Raw genomic sequence first — 22,723 nt, 5'->3', positions numbered from 1 at the left:
GCTAAAACTTTATATAACTTGTTCATCAGACCCTCTCTAATCTCGTTGGCTACATCCGCTACTGTACATGTACATGTGTTTGAGTAGCATGGAGCGAGTGTTTGGTTGCCTACATATACACTCTTGTTTCCTTTTCTTTGTAACTAATATGTGTGCTTACCAAAAAATTTTTGGGCAGAATTGCCACGTATCACAATATTAACATGTATGGACCAAATCAAATGTGCTACATCGGACAAAATTACTGACTGCAATACCACACAAGTATCACATATAACAAAAGTAGGGTATAAACCATTAATATTAGTTACTCCCTCCGTTTCGCAATGTAAGACTTTCTAATATTGTTTAGATTCATATAAATCCTAATGAATCTATATACATATATAAATCATATGCATTTATTAATGAATAAATTTAGGTAAAACTAAAAAGTCTTACAATATGAAACGGATGCGGTAGATGTTATGTAAGGTTTTAAGGATAAGGGAGGTAAATCAAACTCGTTTTGTACTTGAGGAAGGTAGCATGGAGTTCTTTTTGTTGCGAAGGTGCAAAAAACTCGTAGAACAAGGCCCAGCCCAGCTTGTAAAATATAGGGGCAATCCATGTTCTCCTCATGCTGGGCCCATAAATTGTTGCAAAATTGGAATTGCTCTTTGGAATGAACAAGTTAGCAGTAAAAATTTCTTTTAGACTAGTCGAGTCAGAGCACATTGTCAACGTTTAATTACAGACAAATAAAACCTGCTAATGCTAGCTATCGTATCAAGTTTCACATTGTAATTGAGACGATTATCAGGCTAGGTACTGCAGCAGAAATGGATAATTATGCTAACTGATGTATTGAGATGAGAGTCATCGATAAGATTTGCTGGTAAAGTAATGCAGTAATTCTCCAACAATGCTTTTAACATATTTTTTAGTTTATTTACTGTAAAATGGTATTTTCCCTATTTTTTATGATGCTTTACCATATAGGACATTTTTAAATGCTATGATATTTTCATATATAATGTGTTACTCCTTATATTTCAAAACTCATGTACTTGAAAAAAATAAGGAACAAATGACGATGACAGGGTAAAAAAGTACCTGTAAATAGAATGTTAAATAATTAATGAGAAGAAATTTATGGAATATTTGGTAATATGAATAGTGACAAAATATTTCCATCATCTATTTGTTTTAAATGCTATAAAAACAAAAATGTCGTGGCGGATAAGCATATCCGTAATCCGTCCCAAAAGGGAAAACAAAAAAAAGGAAATTTTAGAAATAAAGGCCTTACTTTTTCCAACAAGAGAAGCGGTAACCGTCGCTGGTATTCCGGCGCGGCTAACGCAATCCCTTCTCCGGAGCGCCGCACGGGCACGGCGCTGCGCACGCGAGCGACCCCGCCCACCACCTGCTCGGCGAAACGCCCGGCTCGCCCGCGACGTGTCCCACCGCGCGCTCCGCCACGCCACGCCGCGCCCGCGCCGCGCGCCCCTCGCCGCCTCCGCGCGCCGCGCCTATTTAAATGCGGCCCCGATCCTGCATTCGCTCCGCCGCACTCGTCCCCTCCACACCGGCTGGGTCCAGTAGAGTTTCTTGATCCGTTTATGGCCAGCCTCGTTCTCTCCCTGCGCATCGCGCCGTCCACGCCGCCGCTGGGCGTGGGCGGGGGACGCCTCCGAGGACGGCGAGGCGCCGTCGCGTGCCGCGGCGCCGCCGCCACGTTCCACCAGCTCGACGCCGTCGGTGAGTCCCCCTCTCGGTCGCTGGGCTCTTCTGCGAGTTGCGGGGTGGATGGTTGAAATGTGTGTTCCCCTCTGCGTGTGTGCGTGCGCGCAGCGGTGAGGGAGGAGGAGTCCGGGTTTAAGAAGGCGGCGGCGGAGGGTTGCAACGTCCTGCCGCTCAAGCGGTGCATCTTCTCCGACCACCTCACGCCGGTGCTTGCGTACCGGTGCCTCGTCAAGGAGGACGACCGCGAGGCGCCCAGCTTCCTGTTCGAGTCCGTCGAGCAGGGATCCGAGGGCACCAATGTGGTACTGTTTCATCCACTTGATCTGTTCCCTTTGTTCCAACAGTGTTGTGAGGATTTCCTGGATTGTTTGCAGGGGAGATACAGCGTGATTGGGGCGCAGCCTGCGATGGAGATTGTAGCCAAGGCCAACCATGTGACAGTCATGGATCATGAGATGAAGTCTAGGAAGGAGCAGTTTGCTCCTGATCCGATGAAAATTCCAAGGAGCATTATGGAACAGTGGAACCCACAGATTGTTGAAGGCCTCCCTGATGCGTTTTGTGGTAACTTTCTGTACTAATCTGGATTCTGGAATCTTGGACTGAGAATGACATGGTGCTGTCTATAATAGGATCTGCCATTTCTACCAACATTAGGCATGTCTTTACATTGTTGTTGGTGCCTGTCTGTGAAGCTATAACACTAAACGACCCCGCAAAAAACCAAAAACTATAACGATAAATGCCGCCACAAAAAAACAAAATCTATAACGGTAAACGGTGGTCGATCATTGAGGGGTTCTCTTGGACCCCATTTCATTGGTAACCACCAGTACATGTGGTACATGTGTCCCATTTTAATATTTCTGTTTTGTCTCTTTTATTCTAGGGGATCAATGAAAATGAGACATCATTAGTTTGGACTTGTACGGCGCTTTTGTCGTATTCTTTCTGCTAGCACAGTGATCTAGCAAATGATTTTCCATTCTGTTGCATCTTGTGATTTATTTTGCAGGAGGATGGGTTGGATTCTTCTCCTACGACACAGTGCGTTATGTTGAAACAAAGAAGCTTCCATTTTCTAATGCGCCAGAGGATGATAGGAACCTTCCTGACATCCATTTAGGCCTCTACAATGACATAGTTGTTTTTGATCATGTTGAAAAGGTATAAATAATATACGGAATACTTTTACGAGCAGTGCGTAATTTAGGTAATCCTATGTCTTGGACTTTAAACATAAGCATATCCAAACTACAAGTCCTGCCATTTGTCTTATCAATATATTTTAAGAATTAAAAGCTAAACTGTTAAAAAGAATGAACTGTTTGTTTATTTTATGTTCATATAAGGGGTAATTTTTTATGTCATATTACTTTTGAATTTTGGCTAGTTATTATGCCACTCTGTTGTTAATTCAGAATTTTACCATTTCGTAATTAACCATCACCGACCTATGTAGATTCCTAGTATTGATAAATCAACAAGGCCTATTTAGATAATAGCAAAATCATAAATAGTTAAAGTCATCAAACAAAAAGCACACATTTTTTTCAGCTTTTGCTATGTGTTTACTATAATCACCGCTTTTGGAGCTTTGATTACCCAGTTACTTGTAACCATTGGTTTAACGTTCTCTGTTTTGTTTGTTGTAGAAAACACATGTTATACACTGGGTGCGGGTAGATTGCCATCAGTCAGTTGACAAAGCATATGAGGATGGGAAAAATCAGCTGGAAGCTTTGTTATCAAGATTACATAGTGTTAATGTGTGAGTTATAATGACTGGTCAACCTCCATGTTCTACTTATCCATTTTGATTACTGCTATTATTTTGTCCTAGATTTCTGGTTCTCACTAAAACGTTTTAATCAAATATATATGCAGACCAACTCTTACTGCTGGTTCTGTAAAACTTAATGTTGGGCAATTCGGTTCAGCACTACAGAAATCATCAATGTCAAGTGAGGACTATAAGAAAGCTGTCATTCAAGCAAAAGAGCACATTCTAGCTGGTGACATTTTTCAAGTAGTCCTAAGCCAGCGTTTTGAGAGGCGGACATTTGCTGACCCCTTTGAGGTGTACCGTGCATTGCGTATTGTGAATCCTAGTCCTTATATGGCCTATCTACAGGTAACAAACATTTTCAGCACTCTGGTCAAGGTTTTTTATTGTAAATTATGTCACATGCTGAACAACATGCTCTATCTCCTATAATATTGTCTCAGGCTCGTGGGTGTATTCTGGTAGCATCAAGTCCTGAAATTCTTACCCGGGTGGAAAAGGTCTGTAAATGTAACATTGAATCCAAAAGTTCTAAATTTGAGTAGTTGGCTGATGCAGCTAGAAATTAGTGTTCTTTAATGTGATAGGGAATATACACCATTTTCTATGCGTATGGATGTCATCTCAGGTGAAAGACTGCAATGAAGACTGTGTCTATCTTTCTATTGGGTTTGCACCCAATGTTTAAAGTATTCCTTTTAATATGCCATTACTAACAGGCACCTAATTCGTATGCATAGACATACCTCCTAGTTTTACTTAAAATGTATTTTCGAGAGAAGTGTCAAAATTGGATAATGTATTAGTGTCTAAAAGATGCACATATCTGATTATTGCTTCTTATGTGCTATGACAATTTTTTTTTTCTGTTTTTGTGTGTTTATCTGCAGAAACCTCTAGTATCTGATGAGATACTGTGTGTTTGAATGTTCTTTGTGGATATTTTTATTTAAAAATACGGTGACTTTGAAATGGATTTGCCATACTGATGTTTGCTATTTCATGTATGTATGTTTTTCAAAAGCAGAGAACTGCTCAACTAGCAGCTTCCTGTTTACTTTTAAATTTATCCATCAGTTGTAGTTTCCCTTTCCTAAAGGGAAGGCACTGTGCCTGTAAAATTTCTCTAGCAATTTTAATGCAGCGTGAACATGATAATAACTTTTTTTGTCTGCCAGAGGACAATTGTCAACAGGCCACTTGCTGGAACAATTAGGAGAGGAAAAACAAAAGCAGAAGACAAGGTTTTAGAACAACTGCTGTTGAGTGATGAAAAGCAATGCGCGGAGCATATTATGTTAGTAGATCTGGGACGGAATGATGTTGGAAAGGTTTGGTCTTCCATGCATCTGTTTTGTTTCCAATCATTTCCATAGGTAGTTAATCCTCCATTTTCTGCATTCAATGCCTTTGTTTCATATCACTAAAATACTGTGATATTTGAAATGATTCTTGCTTCTCTACCTAAGATGGCCTAGTTTCTTTTAGGAACAAAGCCGCCATGTTTTTTATCAGAATGTGATCAGAAATGTGTTAATGTTCTCTATCTCTAGCAAAAGATTTCACATGAAGATCATCCACTTGTCTTGTTATCACTTAAACTAGTTCCTATTCTGCATTTTGTGTAATAATAAGTTCGCAAAGCACCTAAAAGTTGCTGGTTTTGAAGCCCAAAGAACAGTACACGGGAAAAGAAGTAGAGGGACAGAAAAAATTGAATGCATTATGTTAAGATCTGGTAACAAAAATAGATACATGCATTAGTGATAACAAAGACCTGACTCGATCAGAAAGGTGGACCTTTGATCTTTATGCCCAGTACCCTTTTCTATTAAATTGTTAGCTAATTCACTACATATCTGAGTTCTAGCTTCATCTATGTAATCTGTGGTAAACTTTTTTTTTTCAGGTGTCCAAACCAGGCTCAGTAAAGGTGGAGAAACTGATGAATGTTGAACGATATTCACATGTCATGCACATTAGTTCAACAGTAAGTCTATTTGTATTATGTACAGCTTCAATAATATCCAATATTCTTGGGTGTAATAATCAAGTATTGTTCACGTGCACTGTTCATGGCGTGAGCACCTCGAGCAACTAGGTTTCTATTTTGGTAAGGATTAGATTGAGTTTGTTGTCTATTTTCCTTTATTTTACAGTAAGGTTTCTTAAGGGTCAACTCGTCCCAACTATATAACTATGGGGCTGCATCTCTATTCAATCAAGCAAGCAATGAATCAGAATTAGTCAAGTTTTCCTCCCTAGCCTATAGTCTCCTCTCATCCCAATCAAGCTGACACCGTCAGCGATGTTTATCCCCAATGAATCCTATATCATAACAAATGATATACTAATCATCCTTCTTATTTATCATATATACTATAATCCATCATGGCTGTGTTATTAATAATTCTCACAAGGTCTATTTCTGCAGGTTACCGGGGAGCTGCGTGATGAGCTGACTTGTTGGGATGCTCTCCGAGCAGCATTGCCCGTTGGAACAGTTAGTGGTGCACCAAAGGTAAGGGCATACATGTTGGCCCTGTATGGCTGCATCACCTGAATGCTGTATCAGAAAGAAAAAGAGAAACACTACCAAGCCAACAATCTCTATATGCCATCATAATTATCAAATGACTGATGACCAGCTTGTTAACCACTTCCATTTTATTATTTTCGCTTCATCCATCATGGATTATTGGTGCTACCTACATCCGTTTCGGACGTAGAGGCTGCTTTAATCCATTTTCTAAAAAAATAAATCTATCATGCGTTATTTGTGCTCAACTAAGCTCAACTTCTCATCCTCGTTTTGGATCAGGTGAGAGCAATGGAGCTGATTGACCAGATGGAAGGGAAGATGCGTGGGCCGTACAGTGGTGGATTTGGAGGGATTTCTTTCCGCGGGGACATGGACATTGCGCTTGCTCTCCGTACTATCGTCTTCCCCACAGGATCTCGGTTCGACACCATGTACTCCTACACCGACAAAAACGCTCGTCAGGAGTGGGTGGCTCACCTTCAGGCTGGGGCTGGGATCGTCGCTGACAGCAAGCCTGACGACGAGCATCAGGAGTGCTTAAACAAGGCTGCAGGCCTTGCTCGTGCCATCGATCTTGCCGAATCTACATTTGTAGATGAGTAGATCATCCAGTGTAGTGTAGGGCAGCTTTTGTTTTCTCTTCTGTTGCTGCCTATAGCAGAAACCATTCCGGTCTGCTGTAGGATGTTGCTTATTTGGATTCGAAACTTTCGTAATAAATTCAATAAATGTACAGCCGATCGAAATGTCTGATATCGCAGTTGGTTAATCTGTGTTCAAATGCGATAGCGGGAGGGGTGAACTAACGATAGTGTTTGTAACAATAGAATACACATGAAAACTGGTTAACTTACGGTAGTGTTCATCAGACGAGTATTAACATTGATCACAGATTAACTAATGCATCGAGTTAACGTACTCCCTCTATCTGATAATATAAGCTATAACTATATTTTCTGATAATATAAGCTATAACTATATTTTTGTCCCATAATATAAGACATAAGACGTGCACGCAGGCTTACATTACCTAGCACATATTTATTACCTAGCACATATTTTTTCTCTACGTTTGATTCATTTTAAATTCTTCATCATCAAAACGTCCAACCACGTGCATACATACAATAAGTAATCTAAACTGAGAACGTGATTATAACTTTTTCTTAATCTTTGTATTAGTGATGGTTACACCTTATATTATAAGATGGAGGGAATCCTGCTCATCTATGGGCCAGTGTGTTCAAAATCATATCATAAAGGCTCAAGCAGGATTTAAACGATGACATCCATTAGACTAATACCAGACAAAGGATCAAGCAAAAATTTTATCCATCTTGTACAGGTACAAACAGATCAGAACAACAATGTCTGCAACAACAAATCCAAATTTTATTGTCGTGATTTCCTGTACCTTTCTGACTCTTCGATACCCCTTTCATAATGTCCACTAGAATCAGTGTCCCGCCTCGATCGCTTCTGGTCTCCATCATGTTTCATTTCAGGTTTGTACCGTTCTGATCTTTCATCTCTTCCTTGTGCATATCTGTCGTTGTTTCTCTGCCTATCACCTCTTGATCTCTCAGGTGATCTATCATGCCTATGCCTGTCATGATCTTTTGAACTTCTACCACTATGCCTAATCCTGGAATCACGGTCTCTGTACGCCTCAGATCTTGAGGACTGCCCTTCCCTGCCAGTTGATTTCGACTCCTCTTTAGTTCGGTCAGGGAATCTTGGTTCCCCAGCATCCGATGGGAACTTTTTGTGGCTCTTTGGTGGCTCATGGTGTCTGTCATGCTCCCATCTTGCTTTGCTCTCCTCCTTAGAACCCCAACCAGTGTTTGCATTCCTCTGAAAGTATATTGCATGGTTCATGTGGATCCATGTTAGTCACCAGACATGATAATCGGCATACTATGACAGAGTAATTACTGAAGCTATTTTTAAATTATACCACCCATCATTAAGGGAAAACATTCCCACTCAACAATAAGAAACATAATGACAATCCTATATTAGCTGTATTTTATTGCAAAAATACTACTAGAAATCTGGCAAATGCAAATAGTCTACCGTATAGCTGTATCTACTGTCTAGGCATCTATCACAAGACAACAATAACAGAAACTGATCTTGCATTTCCAACAACTTACAACCTACAACCTATAGTGATGTTCCACCTAATTCACATATCCACTAGAGTTGAAAATCAACTTGATTGACCAAAGTGTACACAAGTCCTGACTACAATTAACCAGCAACAATTAGATGAAAAAGAAGGATGATATGCCTTGGTCAAATATTCTGTAAAAATTAGTAAAGCATACTGGCTATCATTGTCATGTAAGAACCGGCCAGAATCCCATTCCATTAATTAATGTAAGTCCTTGCATATTGCAAGTGTAACTTTCCAGCATATCCTCGTCATGAGAAAACATTGGTCTATTAACACCACAAAAACTTGCAGTGAAATGGCATGGTACATATTTTCTACCAAAATGCTGATCTGGAAATATGTTTCTGGCAGCCAATGCAAAGCTACACATACAATAGTGATTTCTGGTTTGTTCTGCAACATTTTCTATTTGATGTACAACAATTCGGTCAATACACAAGAAGGAAGGCTACCTGCTCATCATGGGAATATCTGCAAGAAGCTCCACGATTGCACTCGCCTTTCTGGAAAGCATAGCACACGCCGCGAGCCTCCCTCTTTTTCTGCAATTCCTCCTCATCCTCCTCCTCCTTTTTCTTGTATTTGCTCACATGGTCAACCCTTATAATCCTCCCAAGAACTTTAGCTCCATTCAAATTATCTTCAGAATTTCACGAACACAAAAACGGTCAGCACTTCAGTTCTACAACGAATCAAGCACAGAAGCTACATGTAGATACGACCTACGCGAAAAGAGGATAATAAACCTCACCAACAGCAAGAATCGTGCTCCTCTGGTCCTCGTACGCAAGAAACGCAAAGCCCTTAGATTTGCCGGTGCCCTTGTCGCGCACGAGGTTCACATCGACCACCTCGCCGTATCTGAGGAAGAGAAGGAGAGACTGCTCAGATCTCCGCTCCGCGTCCAATCCATGAGGAGAGCAATACACGCATAACAAGCGGGGCGTGTCTGGTACTCACTGCGCGAAGACGGCGAGGAGGTCGCCCTCGGTGAGGTCGAAGGGGATGCCGCCGACGAAGACGTAGGCGGAGTCCTTGAACTTGGCGTGCCACGAGGCGTCCTCGCCGATGCCCAGAAGCGCCTCCTTCTGGTTGATTACCTGGGTCCTCTTCACCTGCGTCAGAGGATTCATCTTCCCCGGTCACCCGCCGCCGCCTCCGCCGCCGGAGGGACTGCTCGGATCCGCCGTCTATAGAGGAATCGGATTGGGAGGAGATGGGGAATTGGGGATTAGGGTTCTTGGCTAGAACGTCCGCGGAGGTCGGTTCGAGTCCCGATGGTAGCTACATGGCCTCTATCCGACCGTTGATTGAAGATCCAACGGCCAAGTAATGCCGTGTTCGTTTGAAAGTAAACACGGTAGAGAACTGATATTTGAGTAAACCTACCTGTTCAGATGATAAATGATGATAGTTTTCTTTGTCTATTTTGAATACATTTTGCGTGTAGGCTTCAGATAATATCATAGACTTTACGTTATATAGGTTTTCACATTTTTACAGTGTAAACATATTTCAGAAATTTCCAAATAAATTTGAATGTGAGCATGCCTTGGTTTTAAATGTGGATAACATTTTTGTAAACTCAAACAAATTCAATATTTATCCAGAGGCACTTCCTATTGGGACCAGTGGTACCATCCGGTTTATATTAGATTAAAATTTTAAAAATTAACTATATATGATATTATTATGTAACAATTTTCTAGGGAATTTTACACACACAATTTCTTACATTTGTAAACTAAAGATTTGGCAAATTATTAGTGGCTAAAAATTTAAAATATAACACAAACATTTTTTATAAAAATAATATGTAAGTACTTTCAAACTCTTAAACAATTTAATTTGCACAAAAAAATTCTTCCTAAAAGATCCTTAAATTTTGTGTTAATTTAGTTGTTTATACTATTAAATAGTTATAAAAAATCAAATAATTCGTGATATATTACTACCTCGTACCAAAATAAATGCCTTTTCGTTTGCTTATGCTTATAAGCTAAATTTTAAATTTCTAATCTTAAATTTAGAGTTGATTTTGAGGTTTTTTTGTAAAGTTTATTTTTCAGCCTTAACTTTTAGATCGATTAGAATACCTATATAATTTTTTTTAAATATATCGTTTAACTTTTCATCCCTGTCATTCAAAGTTGTTTTTTATAAATTAAGGTTTTAAAAAGAATTATCCACTGTAACTTTTATTAAATAAAGTGTGGTTGGAAGTGAGACGGTGGTTAAAAGTAGAATATTAAAAAAAGAAAAGTAGAATTGAAGGTGATTGATGAGATACATAATAGGACATTTTCTTTCAACAAATTTGAATGATTTAATAAGTATTTTGAGAGGAGTACGATAGAGATGTTGTGAACCTCGTGATCTAATCTATGATATCATATGCCAGCAACGTAAACAATGCACTTCATAGTAGAATAACAAGGTCAAAGCCCAGGTGCAGTGTGTAACTTGACTTGAGTTTGACTCCAACAATCCTCCTCCACCCATGCGGCCTGCCACCTCCGCCGCCGCTCCTCGGCTCTCCCGCCGTCCCGCGACTTTCTCTCCGGCCTCCCTTCCGCCGCACGCCGCTTCCCCCCTCCTCCTCCGCGTTGACCCACGCGGCCTCCACCGCCCCCTCCCCACCTCCTCTTTGCGTCCTCTCCACGCCCCTTCATGCCGTCGGAAGGCATCTCCTCCTCCTCCATTTTAGCCTCTCCCGTTCTCCTTCTCCGGCCACCACCTCTCTCTCTCTCTCTCTCTCTCTCTGCCCCTGAGGAACTCCTCCTCCTCCTCCTCCAGGTAACGCCAATGGCGGCGCACTCGCTGTTCGTTCACCGATCTTGAGTCTGACAGAGTGAGTGACGGTGATTCGTTTCTTGATCGGACTGATGGCGGTTGCAGGTGCGTCGCCCATGTCGTTGGACTACAGGCCCGAGTACGATGACATCGAGGAGGCCAAGTCCCCCAACACGAGCGTCGCCGCCATCGCCGTCAAGAACGCCGACGCCTCCGTCTACAAGATCATCCACGGTTACCTCAAGCAGAAGAACAACTCCATCATCAAGGTCGCCGCCAATGTCGCCAGGAAGGCGGCATCCAACAAGTAAGTAAATCATCCAGTACCAATTAATCGGTTGTTGTTTTCTTTCGTGCCAGCGTCATGGCAGGAGAGATTGACCCCGTAGATTGCTTTGCGTGCTAACTTGCAGGTTGTCGAGGAAGACTTCTGACGTTTTTGACAGCTTAATTCAGAAGCAGCAAAGCAAGTGGGGAAACAAGACCGGTCCTTTACTCTCGGGATTTGCTTATTGTGTTGCTTCCTGCAGCATGATATTGCTCAACAAAGTGGTACTCTCCAGCTATAATTTCAATGCTGGCATATCGCTAATGCTGTTCCAGGTGACTAATGCTTATCTCTTACTCGGGTTCCTTCTGAAGTGATCACAATGAAGTGAAGTTGTGTTGTAGTTCAGTGACTTGTAGATGCCGGCACTCGCATGCATTTGTGATGTGATGGTTTCCTTGGAAAGTTCCATAATTTGATCTGATCATGACTGTTTTTGTGGTTCAGAATCTTATAAGCGTGATCATTCTTCTGGTACTTGAGCTCTTTGGTGTAATTTCAACAGAGAAACTTTCATGGAAGTTGATTAAAGTCTGGATTCCAGTGAATCTTATTTTTGTTGGGATGCTAGTAACTGGAATGTACAGGTACGTGCCTCGATATGATATATGACGATTGGTACATCACCCTAGACTACATTGAATCCTGTTAGGATAATTCCGACAATACTCTATGTACTATTGATTTCAAATGAACTTTACTCCTATGATATTGCTCAAGTTCTAACAGAGTAGTAATGCATTCCTTTTTTTTTTCAGTTTGAAGTACATAAATGTTGCAATGGTGACGATATTAAAGAACATGACAAACATTTTGACAGCTGTTGGAGAGATATATATTTTCAGAAAGGGTCAGAACAAAAAGGTTTGGGCTGCCTTATGTCTAATGGTATGTCCTCTTCTGCTACATATGCATCTTCTTTACTTCCAGACATTAGCTAATTACTCCCTCCGTTTCAGGTTATAAGATATTTTGGTTTTTCCTAGATTCATTTATGGACAAATGTATATGTTATATATATATGTGTCAATATCCATTAGTATCTATATGAATATAGGAAAAACCAAAACATCTTATAACCTGAAACGGAGGTAATACTTAATTGTTGGCCTGTATTAAGATTTTGACACCTCTTCTGCTCTATGCAGGTTATATCAGCTGTATGTGGGGGGATTACAGATCTTTCTTTCCATCCAGTTGGTTACATGTGGCAATTTTTCAATTGCTTTCTGACAGCAGGTTACTCGGTTAGTCCATTTTTCTGTTCATAGTTTTGCTCATTTCTAGTCTACTGCAAGCCTATTAATCTATTGATGAACTGGCTTAACAGTTTTTTTTTGTAGGTATTCTAAGACCTCAATTCTCTTGTTCTCCCCTACTTGTCACATGTGTGTTTTACATAATTTTCCTACCTTTTGTCACAGCTTACACTAAGGCGTGTTATGGATATAGCCAAACAATCAACAAAATCTGGTTCCCTCAATGAAGTTTCTATGGTGTTACTTAATAATGCACTCTCCATACCTTTTGCACTCGTTTTGATTGTTATCTTCAATGAATGGCAATACGTTTATGAAGTGTAAGAACTTAACCTTTACTCCCTAAGTTACTATACTAAAGCAATCTGCAGTAACATTTACCATTTGTGCAAGTCATGCAAACAAACATATGAAAATCTTCATGTTGTCCTGTACTTTACTCTGCTTCTAAAATTAGTTTCTTTTAATAAATTACTAGAAAGGTGTTCTGTTTCTTGCTCATAAACGAAGCTTCAATCTATTACAATCAACTTAAATATGAAGTCAGATGAACAAAAAAATTCAACGAACTTTTCATTATTGATTATTGTGCTGTTTATATGTTTTTAATGTGAACACAGCAGGGGAAAACCCTGCTATTAGATTTATCCTGGAATTGGGGCTCCAAAGGCAGAATTGGATGCTGTTCATGTTTATCCCATTTGTACTTATGCGCGATTTTTTTCCATTCATCTGCAGTGAAGTTATTAGAGACCCTATGTTCTGGGTTTTTGCAACAGCTAGTGGTTTGCTAGGTCTAGCAATCAGTTTCTCATCTGTCTGGTTTTTACATCGGACTGGCCCAACAACTTACAGGTGAGATGAAACTACTGACTCTCCTCCAAATTGCCAATAAAACATTTTTTCATTAAAATAGTATTTGCATAATTGTTACACCATCAAAGTTCACTATATGTTGACAGTTTCTTTTATTTGGGTTCTGTTTTCAGCCTTGTTGGTTCACTGAACAAAATACCTATTTCGGTGGCTGGTATCTTGCTTTTCAACGTACCAGTGAGTGTTGAAAATTTATTTAGCATAATTTTTGGTGAGTACTTGCTCCATCATTGCTGAATCTCTGTCTAATTTTCTTTATGGATGTATAAATTTATGTATGACAAATTTCTGCATGTCCATAACAGGTCTTTTTGCTGGGATATTCTTTGCAAAGGCAAAAATGTCCTAGTGTGTATTTTTGACACGAAGAGGTTTCACTGCCGCTATACCTATCAAGTATCAACTGTAAAGAGATGTGGTCAATGTTAAATTGTTTTTGTTGGTGGATCATTCATGGGTTTTGTGCATAGTCCTTGTTCATAAGGTTACACACTGTGCTGGTGTGTTTATGCATTCAGTTTTGGTCTATAGTTGTGGTGAGGCAGAAACCATTCTGATTCTGCAAAACTAGCCACCGGTTGGAACTCTTTGCAATCTGTCTGGTCGTGAAGTTGAAGAGAGCAACCAGTGCAAAATAAAAGAAAAGCTTGGTGCCTCCAACCTGAGTCGCTAATCAAGCAGGATCATGTGAAGAGACGGCCAATCTTATGCAACACTTGCCAGATTATACTATTTGATTCGTACCAACGCCTAATGTTGGGCATGCCTTTTTGCTTTCTTGACAGTATTAATTTCACTCCAAATTGGAGTAATGTAAGATAAGAAGCACACAGTGCTATCAGGTTTAATAACCCATTTAATCCGCCTCATATTGAAGTGAAAATAAAACAAGTGTGTAAAGTATAATCCCTTTTTTTTTATGATTAAGTATAATCCTTTTTAAAGCAAAGGCAACTTGTATATTTTATAGATAATGGATAATAACGTGGTATTTGCTTCAACAGAAGCTATAGCCACTTGTTACAAAGTTATTTGATCGGTGTTCGATCAAGTGCAACAAAATCAAAAGATAACGAGACGACAAGTATATAACAAGGGCACAGGGCAACTTGCATAAACAAGAGCAGGGTTAACCCTTTAATCCATCGATCCATGTTGAGTTGAAAAGAAATAACAAATGATGTGTGATGTATAGAGTATATGTGCCACATTATCACATCAAAAATCACTTTTTGAGTCACACCTCACATGTTACTAAGTATATGCAAATCTTCCAAATTAAGCTTAGAGTTTTGACGAGGAGATATACACGTAGTACGTGGGTAAGAAAGGTTCAGCCTTTCTTGGCGAAGAGGCCGCCCAAGCTGAAGCCGCCGCCGCCTTCCTCGTCGGCGCCGGCCGCGGGCTTCTTGGAGGAGACCGTCTTCCGGGAGGCGGTGGAGCCGGAGGCTGGCGCGCCGTCGACCTTGTTGAGGAGCGGGTCGGTCTCGACGAGCTGGTCCTTCTTGAAGATGGCGCCGAAGATGAAGTCGGCGAGGCTCTTCTCCTCGTCGGCCGGCGCCGGCTTGCCCCTCGTGGCGGCGACCACCACCATCGCGACACGCGACGGCGGCCGCCGCTGCCTCCGCCCCGCCGCCGCGGCGGCGGTGGACGAGGACGACGCCGGCGCCGCCACTCTGCTGCCGAAGCCCACCGACGCCATGGTAGCTGAAGCTAGCTCGCGCGGCACTCGATCGCCGATCGACGACGTACGATCTCAGGCGGAGGCCGAGTGACTGGGAGTATATATTAGTGGTAAGTGAGGAGGTGATTGGGCGGCGGTGGGCGTGTGGTGGAAGAGAAGGTGGTGAGGCGGCCACACGCGGCTTATCCATACCCACGCGGACGCCTCCATGCCACCAGGGGATCTACCGTGCTCCTGCGCGCCTTGCCGTTGGAAGAGAGGCGTGAAATGGGTGGAAGCGGACGTGGCTGCGTGTGTGGTGCCATGGAGACGACTTGGGCCTCCACTGCAGTAGCAGTGCGGGGATTTGGGCCGCTTCATGGCCCGGCTTCTCGTCCTACGCTCACGCTATTCATTAGGTGTGGGTCTGACTAACTTGTTCATCTGTATAGAAACGGAGTGTTAGCGTAGAGTTAGTGCATAGTTTCATGGTATAGTTAACAAAACTGTAAATTAAATAACCGAGCCAGATGAGTTTTATGGGATGAAACTCCTCTCTCGTCTTATGAAACTCCCTCATTTAATGATTCTGCCAAATTAGCAATTTTATTAATGTGACACCCTATTTAATAGGTATGGCACTTCATTAAATATGTATGGAGACTGACCTTAATTCCTTTATTTTGCTATCCCAAGTCGTTTTTCCTTTATAAATCTGTGCAGTTCATCACTAATGGTATGGAGCATTTACTTTTTGCTATTAGCATATTAGCATATCATATGTAGTTTATCATCAATTATATGAACCGTTGTAATGTATGCTATATTATTACTGGTACTTATCTGGTTATATTAAGTTTGTGGTGTACCACTCACCCAAGGGTTCACAATTTCAGGTTTCTGCGTTACTTTTCCACTGTCATGTTTATGAATCCATAACTATTCCGGATCATTCTTATGTGGCAAAAGAGATCGAGCAACCAAGTCCAGTCACCATTCTTGAACCTCCAACTGATGAAGACAGCTGTTATTCCGGATACTTCAATAACGACTTTCAAGACACGCCTACTTATCCAACACCATCTCTCTCATCGAGTTTTAATTCCACGTCAGTTTGACATGTTTCATGCAACTATTCCATGCATCTCAAGTTTTCAATTTGATCCTATATGATCATTATATAAAAAACAAGTTTAATAATAGAGGTGGACGTTACCTCTAAATTTATCCATGTAATCAACTCATTAAATAAGAGTGGTGCATACTACATATTATCACTAATACACTAACTGTTTGACCAATCTACTCATCCTCTCTTTCCACACTTCTCCCAGCCATCTCGACATCTAGTCCTATATGGTCTCTTGGTGATTGTGTTAAAATGCTCATAGTATTTGGCAATCGGAAAGAGAGTTTCACAGTAGTTCCATTCTCAATAAATAAAATGTCGTATAAGCAAATTGGATAGCATGACAATATAATTATGAAGAGAGAGAAAGTGAGTTTTATCTAGACGAAATTGGGCATACAATGTTACCAAGATTATGAAACTATTTGAAGCTTGTTTCGTTTCTCCTTCATCCAACCAACCACACGTATCATAATTACTCCCTCCGTTTCGCAATGTAAGACTTTCTAAGCAATGGTTAGATTCATATGGATACTAATTAATCTAGACACGTATATAAATTATATAAATTCATCTTGAATGAATTTAGGTAAGACTAGAAAATCTTATAATATGAAACAGAGATAATAAATGCTATAAATAGCCACGGGATGAAAATCTTCACTAGAAATGACATGAGCTATGGATAGTAAGACTAAGGCCATTCTCAATGGTTCTTTCATTTGGCTTTAATTAGGTGCCACATCAGATTTTTTATGACATGACAATAATTTATTAGAGAAAAAAAATAACTCTTTTATCCTAGTGAAAGGCTTGTGACGTTGTTTCCAAGCAAATGAAAGTTGAATGAAAGTCCATTAAGGCCAAACTTGTCTTTTATCTAGATCTTGTGTGGGGTCCACCTCATATTTTTCTCTTATGTAGCAATTATTCTCATGCATGTTAAATTATTCTCATATTTAATGGTTTATAAGCCTATGAAACTGTAAAATAAAAGAGACCACTGAGAGATGTCTTTTTTATTTTACACAATAAAACTAGAACGCTGATATATCATACTTGAAAACTGTGAAAATAAAAGGAGCCATTGAGAATGGCCTGAGAATTTACAGATCACATAGAAACCGATTAGATATATGTATATACTTAATCCACATTTAAAGAACTAGTCACAAATCCCAACCCACAATCATACATGTAAAACACAAATTTACAGCACACATAGAAACCGATTAGTACATGTATATACTCATTTAATGTGCATGAGAATCAAATAGATTTATTTGTTTCAATAAATAAAATTGTTTATTGTTAATTTCCAGCAACATATAACGCCGGAAGACTTTGCCCATTTGAGCTAGCAAGAAGATAGCCGTCAGTAAACGCCGTTCCGTCTTCCCAAAGTGGGCCCCACAAAAGCACCCCCACCCCGAAACGAAGCAACCCAACAAAAACCAACGCGCAGCATTTCGCACCCGGGCGCCAAAACGCGCCTCGCCGCCGCCGCGCCGCGCATTCCCGCAAACACCTCGCCGGCGGAGGCAGGCGCACCGAGATGGACGGGTCCGACCTCCCGCCCGAAGGCTCCAGCCAGAGGACACCGAAGTCCCTACCGGGGTCCAGGAAGAGCAAGCGCGGGGACGATGCTTCCCCGGTTACCCCCGCGGGAGCAGGGTCGTCGTCGACGACAACCGCGAGGCGGAGCAGGCGCCTCGCTGGTGCGCCTCCGGATGCCCCCGCCGCGGAAGCAGGGTCGTCGTCGACGACAACGGCGAGGCGGAGCAGGCGCCTCGCTGGTGCGCCTCCGGATGCCCCCGCCGCGGGATCAGGGACGTCTTATCCGTCGCCGTCGCGGACGAAAACTGCGAGGAGGAGCAAGGGCCTCGCTGGTGCGTCCCCGGATACCCCCGCGGTAGCACGGCCGTCGTCTTCATCGCCGACGACAACACCGAGGCGGAGAAAGCGCGGAGCTGACGCGTCTCCGGCTACCACCGCGGAGGCAGGACCGTTGTCGCCGTCGCCGACAATAACTGCGAGAGGGGTGATGACCTCGGCCGTTTCGACGTGGATGCGGAGCGCGGCCGCGGGGAAGCTGTGGAAGGCGACCTCAGGGTCAGGGAGCGGGAGCGGCCACGCGGACAAGGAGATGCGAGAGGCGATCCTGCGCGTGCGCCTAGAGCGCTCCGTGCTCGCGCCGGATGACGCCGCCTCGTCGTACAGGGAGCTTGGGTTGGACCCGGACATGGCTAGCAAGCTGGGGTTGCTGCGGAGCGCGGCTGCAGGGGGCGATCTCGCCGACGTGGAGCAGAAGCAGATACCGGAGGTGTTCCTGAGTGTTCGCCGAGAGCGCTCCGTGCTCGCGCCGGATGACGCCTCCTCGTCGTACAGGGAGCTTGGGTTGGACCCGGACATGGCTAGCAAGCTGGGGTTGCTGCGGAGCGCGGCCGCAGGGGGCGACCTCGCCGACGTGGAGCAGAAGCAGATGCCGGAGGTGTTCCTGCGCGTGCGCCGAGAGCGCTCCGTGCTCGCGCCGGATGACGCCGCCTCGTCGTACAGGGAGCTTGGGTTGGAGTTGGAGTTGGACCCGGTCCCGGACATGGCTAGCAAGCTGGGGTTGCTGCGGAGCGCGGCCGCAGGGGGCGACCTCGCCGACGTGGAGCAGAAGCAGATGCCGGAGGTGTTCCTGAGTGTTCGCCGAGTGCGCTCCATCATGGTGAGCTTCCTTTTGGCGAACCTATCCATTTCTTTCGTTCGAGCTTACAGGGACGAGTTCAGTTTCGGCACGTTCAAGTTCTTGGGATGTGATCAGAGGTGGTGTAGACGTGGGGATGCTGTTGATTACGCAGTTTCTTGGTGTTCTTGATTGGGCATTTTGCCTATGCTAATCTTGGATGAATCTCAACGTAGAATTGATTATATCTTGTGTCTCGTACTTGCCTTGCCACCTTTGCATGGTACTCTGTTGAGAGTAAGGACAGGGAAATACAGCTGCATGTATGTTTCTTCATGCGAGATTCCTTCCATGAATCTGCCAATAATTTCTTACCAATCTGTGTCTCTCTTGTTAGTTTCGGCAGCGTTTGGTAGTTTCCTCTGTGACAGTTCTTGGGTACGATGTTTGTCGTGATTGAGTGAGATCTGCACCTTTCTTCATATCAAGACAAGATTTTCATACGAGGATGATAGTTGTTTGATGAAAGGTTATGAATTCAACTATGTTAAATTGTTGCTTGCATCTTCAAGTTTTCCCTGCATTGTTAGATATGTTGCCGTTTCACAATTTTCAGGGTCTACACTTCTCATGGTGTGTGTGCTCCCTCCCTTCCATAACGTAAAATTTTTTAGCCTTGCTTAGATTTATGCAAATACTAATAAATTTAGAGTATATATTGATCGATGGATGAAACTAGATATAGTCAAATAGTCTTCCGATATGTAACAAGGGAGTATACAGTAACGGGCTGATTGTAATTAATAATCTCTGATGCTGCATTATTTAGTTTTGCTTCCTTTTTCATTGTTTCTCTGGTCTATCAATTGGTGACTGCAGTACGAACAGAATCTGTCGTAATTTAGGATACTGCACGTCGGTTTTATTTTGGCAGTCAGGTAATAACCAATTAATGCTGACTTCTAACCTGGTTATACACTGTGGCAGCTGGTAGTGGTTACAATCGGATAGTATGGTTACTGCCGACTACAACCTATGATTCTTGATAATAGACATGGCACGGGTAAATCCGTGGCCGGCTATAGTTTAGATAAATAAACTAATTTTTATTTTTGAGATCTTAAAAATAAAACTTAGTCTATTTATTTATATTGAAGCCAGCCACGAATTACTCGTAGGTTGACTCATGTCCATCCCTACTTGAGAATCTCTTTACATGATATTCAACGTGGACTCCTTGTTTACCACTTGGTAGCTAAACATTATGGAGCCTCATAGAAACAACAAATGCTTGATGCTAGGACCTACGCTAGTACCGACTTGGTAAATAAACATTGTGGTTGCCCTTAGTTACGTAACAGTGGGAGTTTATGCTCACGTGGACAAGGCTTTGTTCATATTGTGTTTATTTTCATTAGTCATTTTGTGTCTAATTTCTTACTGCTGTGTAGAGATGAATTTTATGAAGTAGGGATGGATGCGGGTCACTTTATAGATATTCGTTGATCCAGTCTAATTCAACAAGAATAACTAAAATGCATATATTATGTATTTTAGTTTATTTGGCTGAACTAGGGTGGATTGACGGGTATCCATGGTCAAGATCACTAGTCAAGAATATCTGTTGTGTTTTACTGATTATTTTTGGATATTCTTCCAAATATGAAAATTTATTGAGTCTAATATTTTATTTCCCCCTTTGCCATGTTTTTAACAAAATTAAGTTGCTCGAATCTGCATCTAATTCACTTTGGCATGTTACCCCTGAAGAATATCGACTATACTTCAGCATCGAGGAAAGGTATTTTAATAGACCCTATCTTGTGTCAAGCTTCTGTTCCTGAGTGGAGAAATGCCCTACCTGAGAAGGATATTGCTGACTACACAACTGATGGTGAGACATCGCGAAAATTGGGTCAGGTTGTCTGCCCGTTAAACATGGATAGCATGTCAACCTCTCAGCTATCAGCAACATCTAGCGAGTGTAAATGTAAACTTCCTGGATCTAAGGCATGTGTAGGAGTTCATATAAAAATGGCAACATCTTTGCTCAAGAATCAGTTGGGCGAACATGCTTTCAGTAACTGTGGGCTTGAAGCAATGGGTGGTGAGCAAACTTTAAAGTTATGGACTAGAACAGACCAAAAAAAAATTGGTAAAATTACAAGGGTGATTCCTCGGAATAAACGTGGAAACTTTATGGAGATTGCCTTGAAGAAATTCAGTTCAGAGAAACCAAAAAAGGATTTAGTGAACTACTACTACAATGTTTTCCTTCCAAGAAGATTGGCAAGCTTGACTAGAGCAGAGAATACAAATGCCAAAGATGTGGATACAGACGGAGACAGCGACGAAGACCATTCTGAAAAGAAGATGAAGACCTTGGCATCTTCCATAAGGTTAGAAACAACACATGATGCTTCTGAATATTGTTTTACTTGCTGCAATATATACCTGCCACTTGTGCTATCATTAATTTTGCAAATGCACATTTTACTGTGATCTTAATTTGGATCTGGTTGTATTCAGACTGATTTCATTGGGCTTACATAACGACATTTCTGTTTGCAACTGTAAATTCCCCGAAAAGACAAGCCTGATCATGAGCTTGTGGTTTCTGTGAGATGTAATGTACTATTGTCAACAGAGGGATTGTTGGATCCCGTGCAATAGCAATGGTAATTTGAAGAGCTCCAGTAGTCCTGGATGGTTTTAATCATAATATTTTTAAGTAACTGAAGGGTTCACAATTCCCTTAAAAAGTATTAATATTGAAGGTAATTTTACCATCATTGAAAGAGTACCAAAAGTTACCATATTTTTACCTCTAGGTACCCAGTATGTGAAGATACCAAAAAATTTGACTGCAAAATTTCTCCAATATCATAGGGTCCATTGGTTGATGGTGATTGGTTATTGCTGTCTATTGGTTTAGACACCTCATCAAATACTTTTTTGATGTCTAAATAATGGAACTGACAATACAATATTGTTGAACTTCCTGTCTTTGAAAATGACTATCACATTATGCACAATTCTAGCTCTGCGTGCACATTTAATTTTAAGCATATGTGCCTTCTTGTTAGAGAGTTTTTATAAATAGAAACAGTTCATTTATAAAATTCAGAACAGTTCCTTTTCCACTACAGTTTAATTCTTGTTGGATACTCCCCCATTTCATATTTTGACCCTACCAAAATTCATTTATGTGTCTAGATTTATTAGCATCTATGTAAAGCTAGAACATCTTATAACGTGAAAACGGAGTTAATATTTGCTACTATGGTAATTTTTTTTTTTTGCATTGTTTTCTGACAGGTCCGGCAAGTAGAAGCATGAAGTATCAAAAAATTTTGGCTCGTGGGTCATTTTCTGTAGCAGATGAAGTAGAAAATCACAAAGAGTTTGATGTCTAGTTCGACGGTTCTTTTCCTTTCAGTAAATGCTGTCACGGTTCTCCAATGATCCTGGAAGTAGTTTTCACCACCACACCAGGGAAAAATACAAGCTGAGATGAATTAGTCTACTTAAGTAAATGGCAGAGACCCTGTGCAGTTGTGTGTGTTTACAATTTTGCTTCGCTTTTGAGAGAAAAGTACATGATCCGAGAGAGAATGAAAGGTGCGGATATTCGATACAACAGTGGCCAAATGTATTGGCCATCATTTAGGAATTGTTTTGACAGGCCACATATATCTTTCATTCAAATATTTCTGAACCATCAAAGTATTATTCTCTTCTAGGGAATTTTCCGTTTGGTTATGTGTCA

The 22,723-nt window shown here is 41.6% G+C and overlaps 5 protein-coding genes across 5 annotated transcripts; 3 read left to right on the top strand and 2 right to left on the bottom strand.

Annotated features, from left to right (window-relative positions):
• Positions 1–1,545: 1,545 nt before the first annotated feature.
• LOC102717333 (anthranilate synthase alpha subunit 1, chloroplastic) lies at positions 1,546–6,809 on the top strand. Its single transcript, XM_015834647.2, has 11 exons — positions 1,546–1,743; positions 1,837–2,030; positions 2,103–2,292; positions 2,744–2,895; positions 3,384–3,499; positions 3,616–3,862; positions 3,958–4,014; positions 4,693–4,845; positions 5,424–5,504; positions 5,949–6,035; positions 6,336–6,809. The coding sequence occupies exons 1-11, from the start codon at positions 1,605–1,607 to the stop codon at positions 6,657–6,659; spliced, it is 1,740 nt and encodes a 579-aa protein (XP_015690133.2). The 5' UTR covers positions 1,546–1,604; the 3' UTR covers positions 6,660–6,809.
• A 521-nt stretch (positions 6,810–7,330) lies between these two features.
• Positions 7,331–9,516, bottom strand: LOC102716667 (zinc finger CCCH domain-containing protein 25). Its single transcript, XM_006650764.3, has 4 exons — positions 9,196–9,516; positions 8,987–9,096; positions 8,688–8,875; positions 7,331–7,910 (listed from the first exon to the last, which is right to left on the bottom strand). The coding sequence occupies exons 1-4, from the start codon at positions 9,366–9,368 to the stop codon at positions 7,449–7,451; spliced, it is 933 nt and encodes a 310-aa protein (XP_006650827.1). The 5' UTR covers positions 9,369–9,516; the 3' UTR covers positions 7,331–7,448.
• A 1,358-nt stretch (positions 9,517–10,874) lies between these two features.
• On the top strand, positions 10,875–14,429 carry LOC102716391 (GDP-mannose transporter GONST1-like). The gene is made up of 10 exons (XM_006650763.3): positions 10,875–11,031; positions 11,134–11,335; positions 11,442–11,631; positions 11,804–11,943; positions 12,115–12,244; positions 12,505–12,603; positions 12,781–12,935; positions 13,354–13,470; positions 13,605–13,702; positions 13,797–14,429. The coding sequence occupies exons 2-10, from the start codon at positions 11,145–11,147 to the stop codon at positions 13,838–13,840; spliced, it is 1,164 nt and encodes a 387-aa protein (XP_006650826.1). The 5' UTR covers positions 10,875–11,031; positions 11,134–11,144; the 3' UTR covers positions 13,841–14,429.
• Positions 14,430–14,600: 171 nt separating this feature from the next.
• On the bottom strand, positions 14,601–15,310 carry LOC107303923. Its single transcript, XM_015835259.2, has one exon. It carries the CDS (start codon positions 15,191–15,193, stop codon positions 14,825–14,827), a length of 369 nt encoding a protein of 122 aa, XP_015690745.2. The 5' UTR covers positions 15,194–15,310; the 3' UTR covers positions 14,601–14,824.
• A 2,528-nt stretch (positions 15,311–17,838) lies between these two features.
• Positions 17,839–22,663, top strand: LOC107303816. Its single transcript, XM_015834646.2, has 3 exons — positions 17,839–18,996; positions 20,725–21,353; positions 22,273–22,663. The coding sequence occupies exons 1-3, from the start codon at positions 17,839–17,841 to the stop codon at positions 22,283–22,285; spliced, it is 1,800 nt and encodes a 599-aa protein (XP_015690132.2). The 3' UTR covers positions 22,286–22,663.
• The last annotated feature ends 60 nt before the right edge of the window (positions 22,664–22,723 follow it).

Source organism: Oryza brachyantha, chromosome 3 (genome assembly GCF_000231095.2).
Source record: "Oryza brachyantha chromosome 3, ObraRS2, whole genome shotgun sequence".
NCBI lineage: Eukaryota > Viridiplantae > Streptophyta > Magnoliopsida > Poales > Poaceae > Oryza > Oryza brachyantha.
This window is presented reverse-complemented; position numbering and strand designations above follow the sequence as displayed.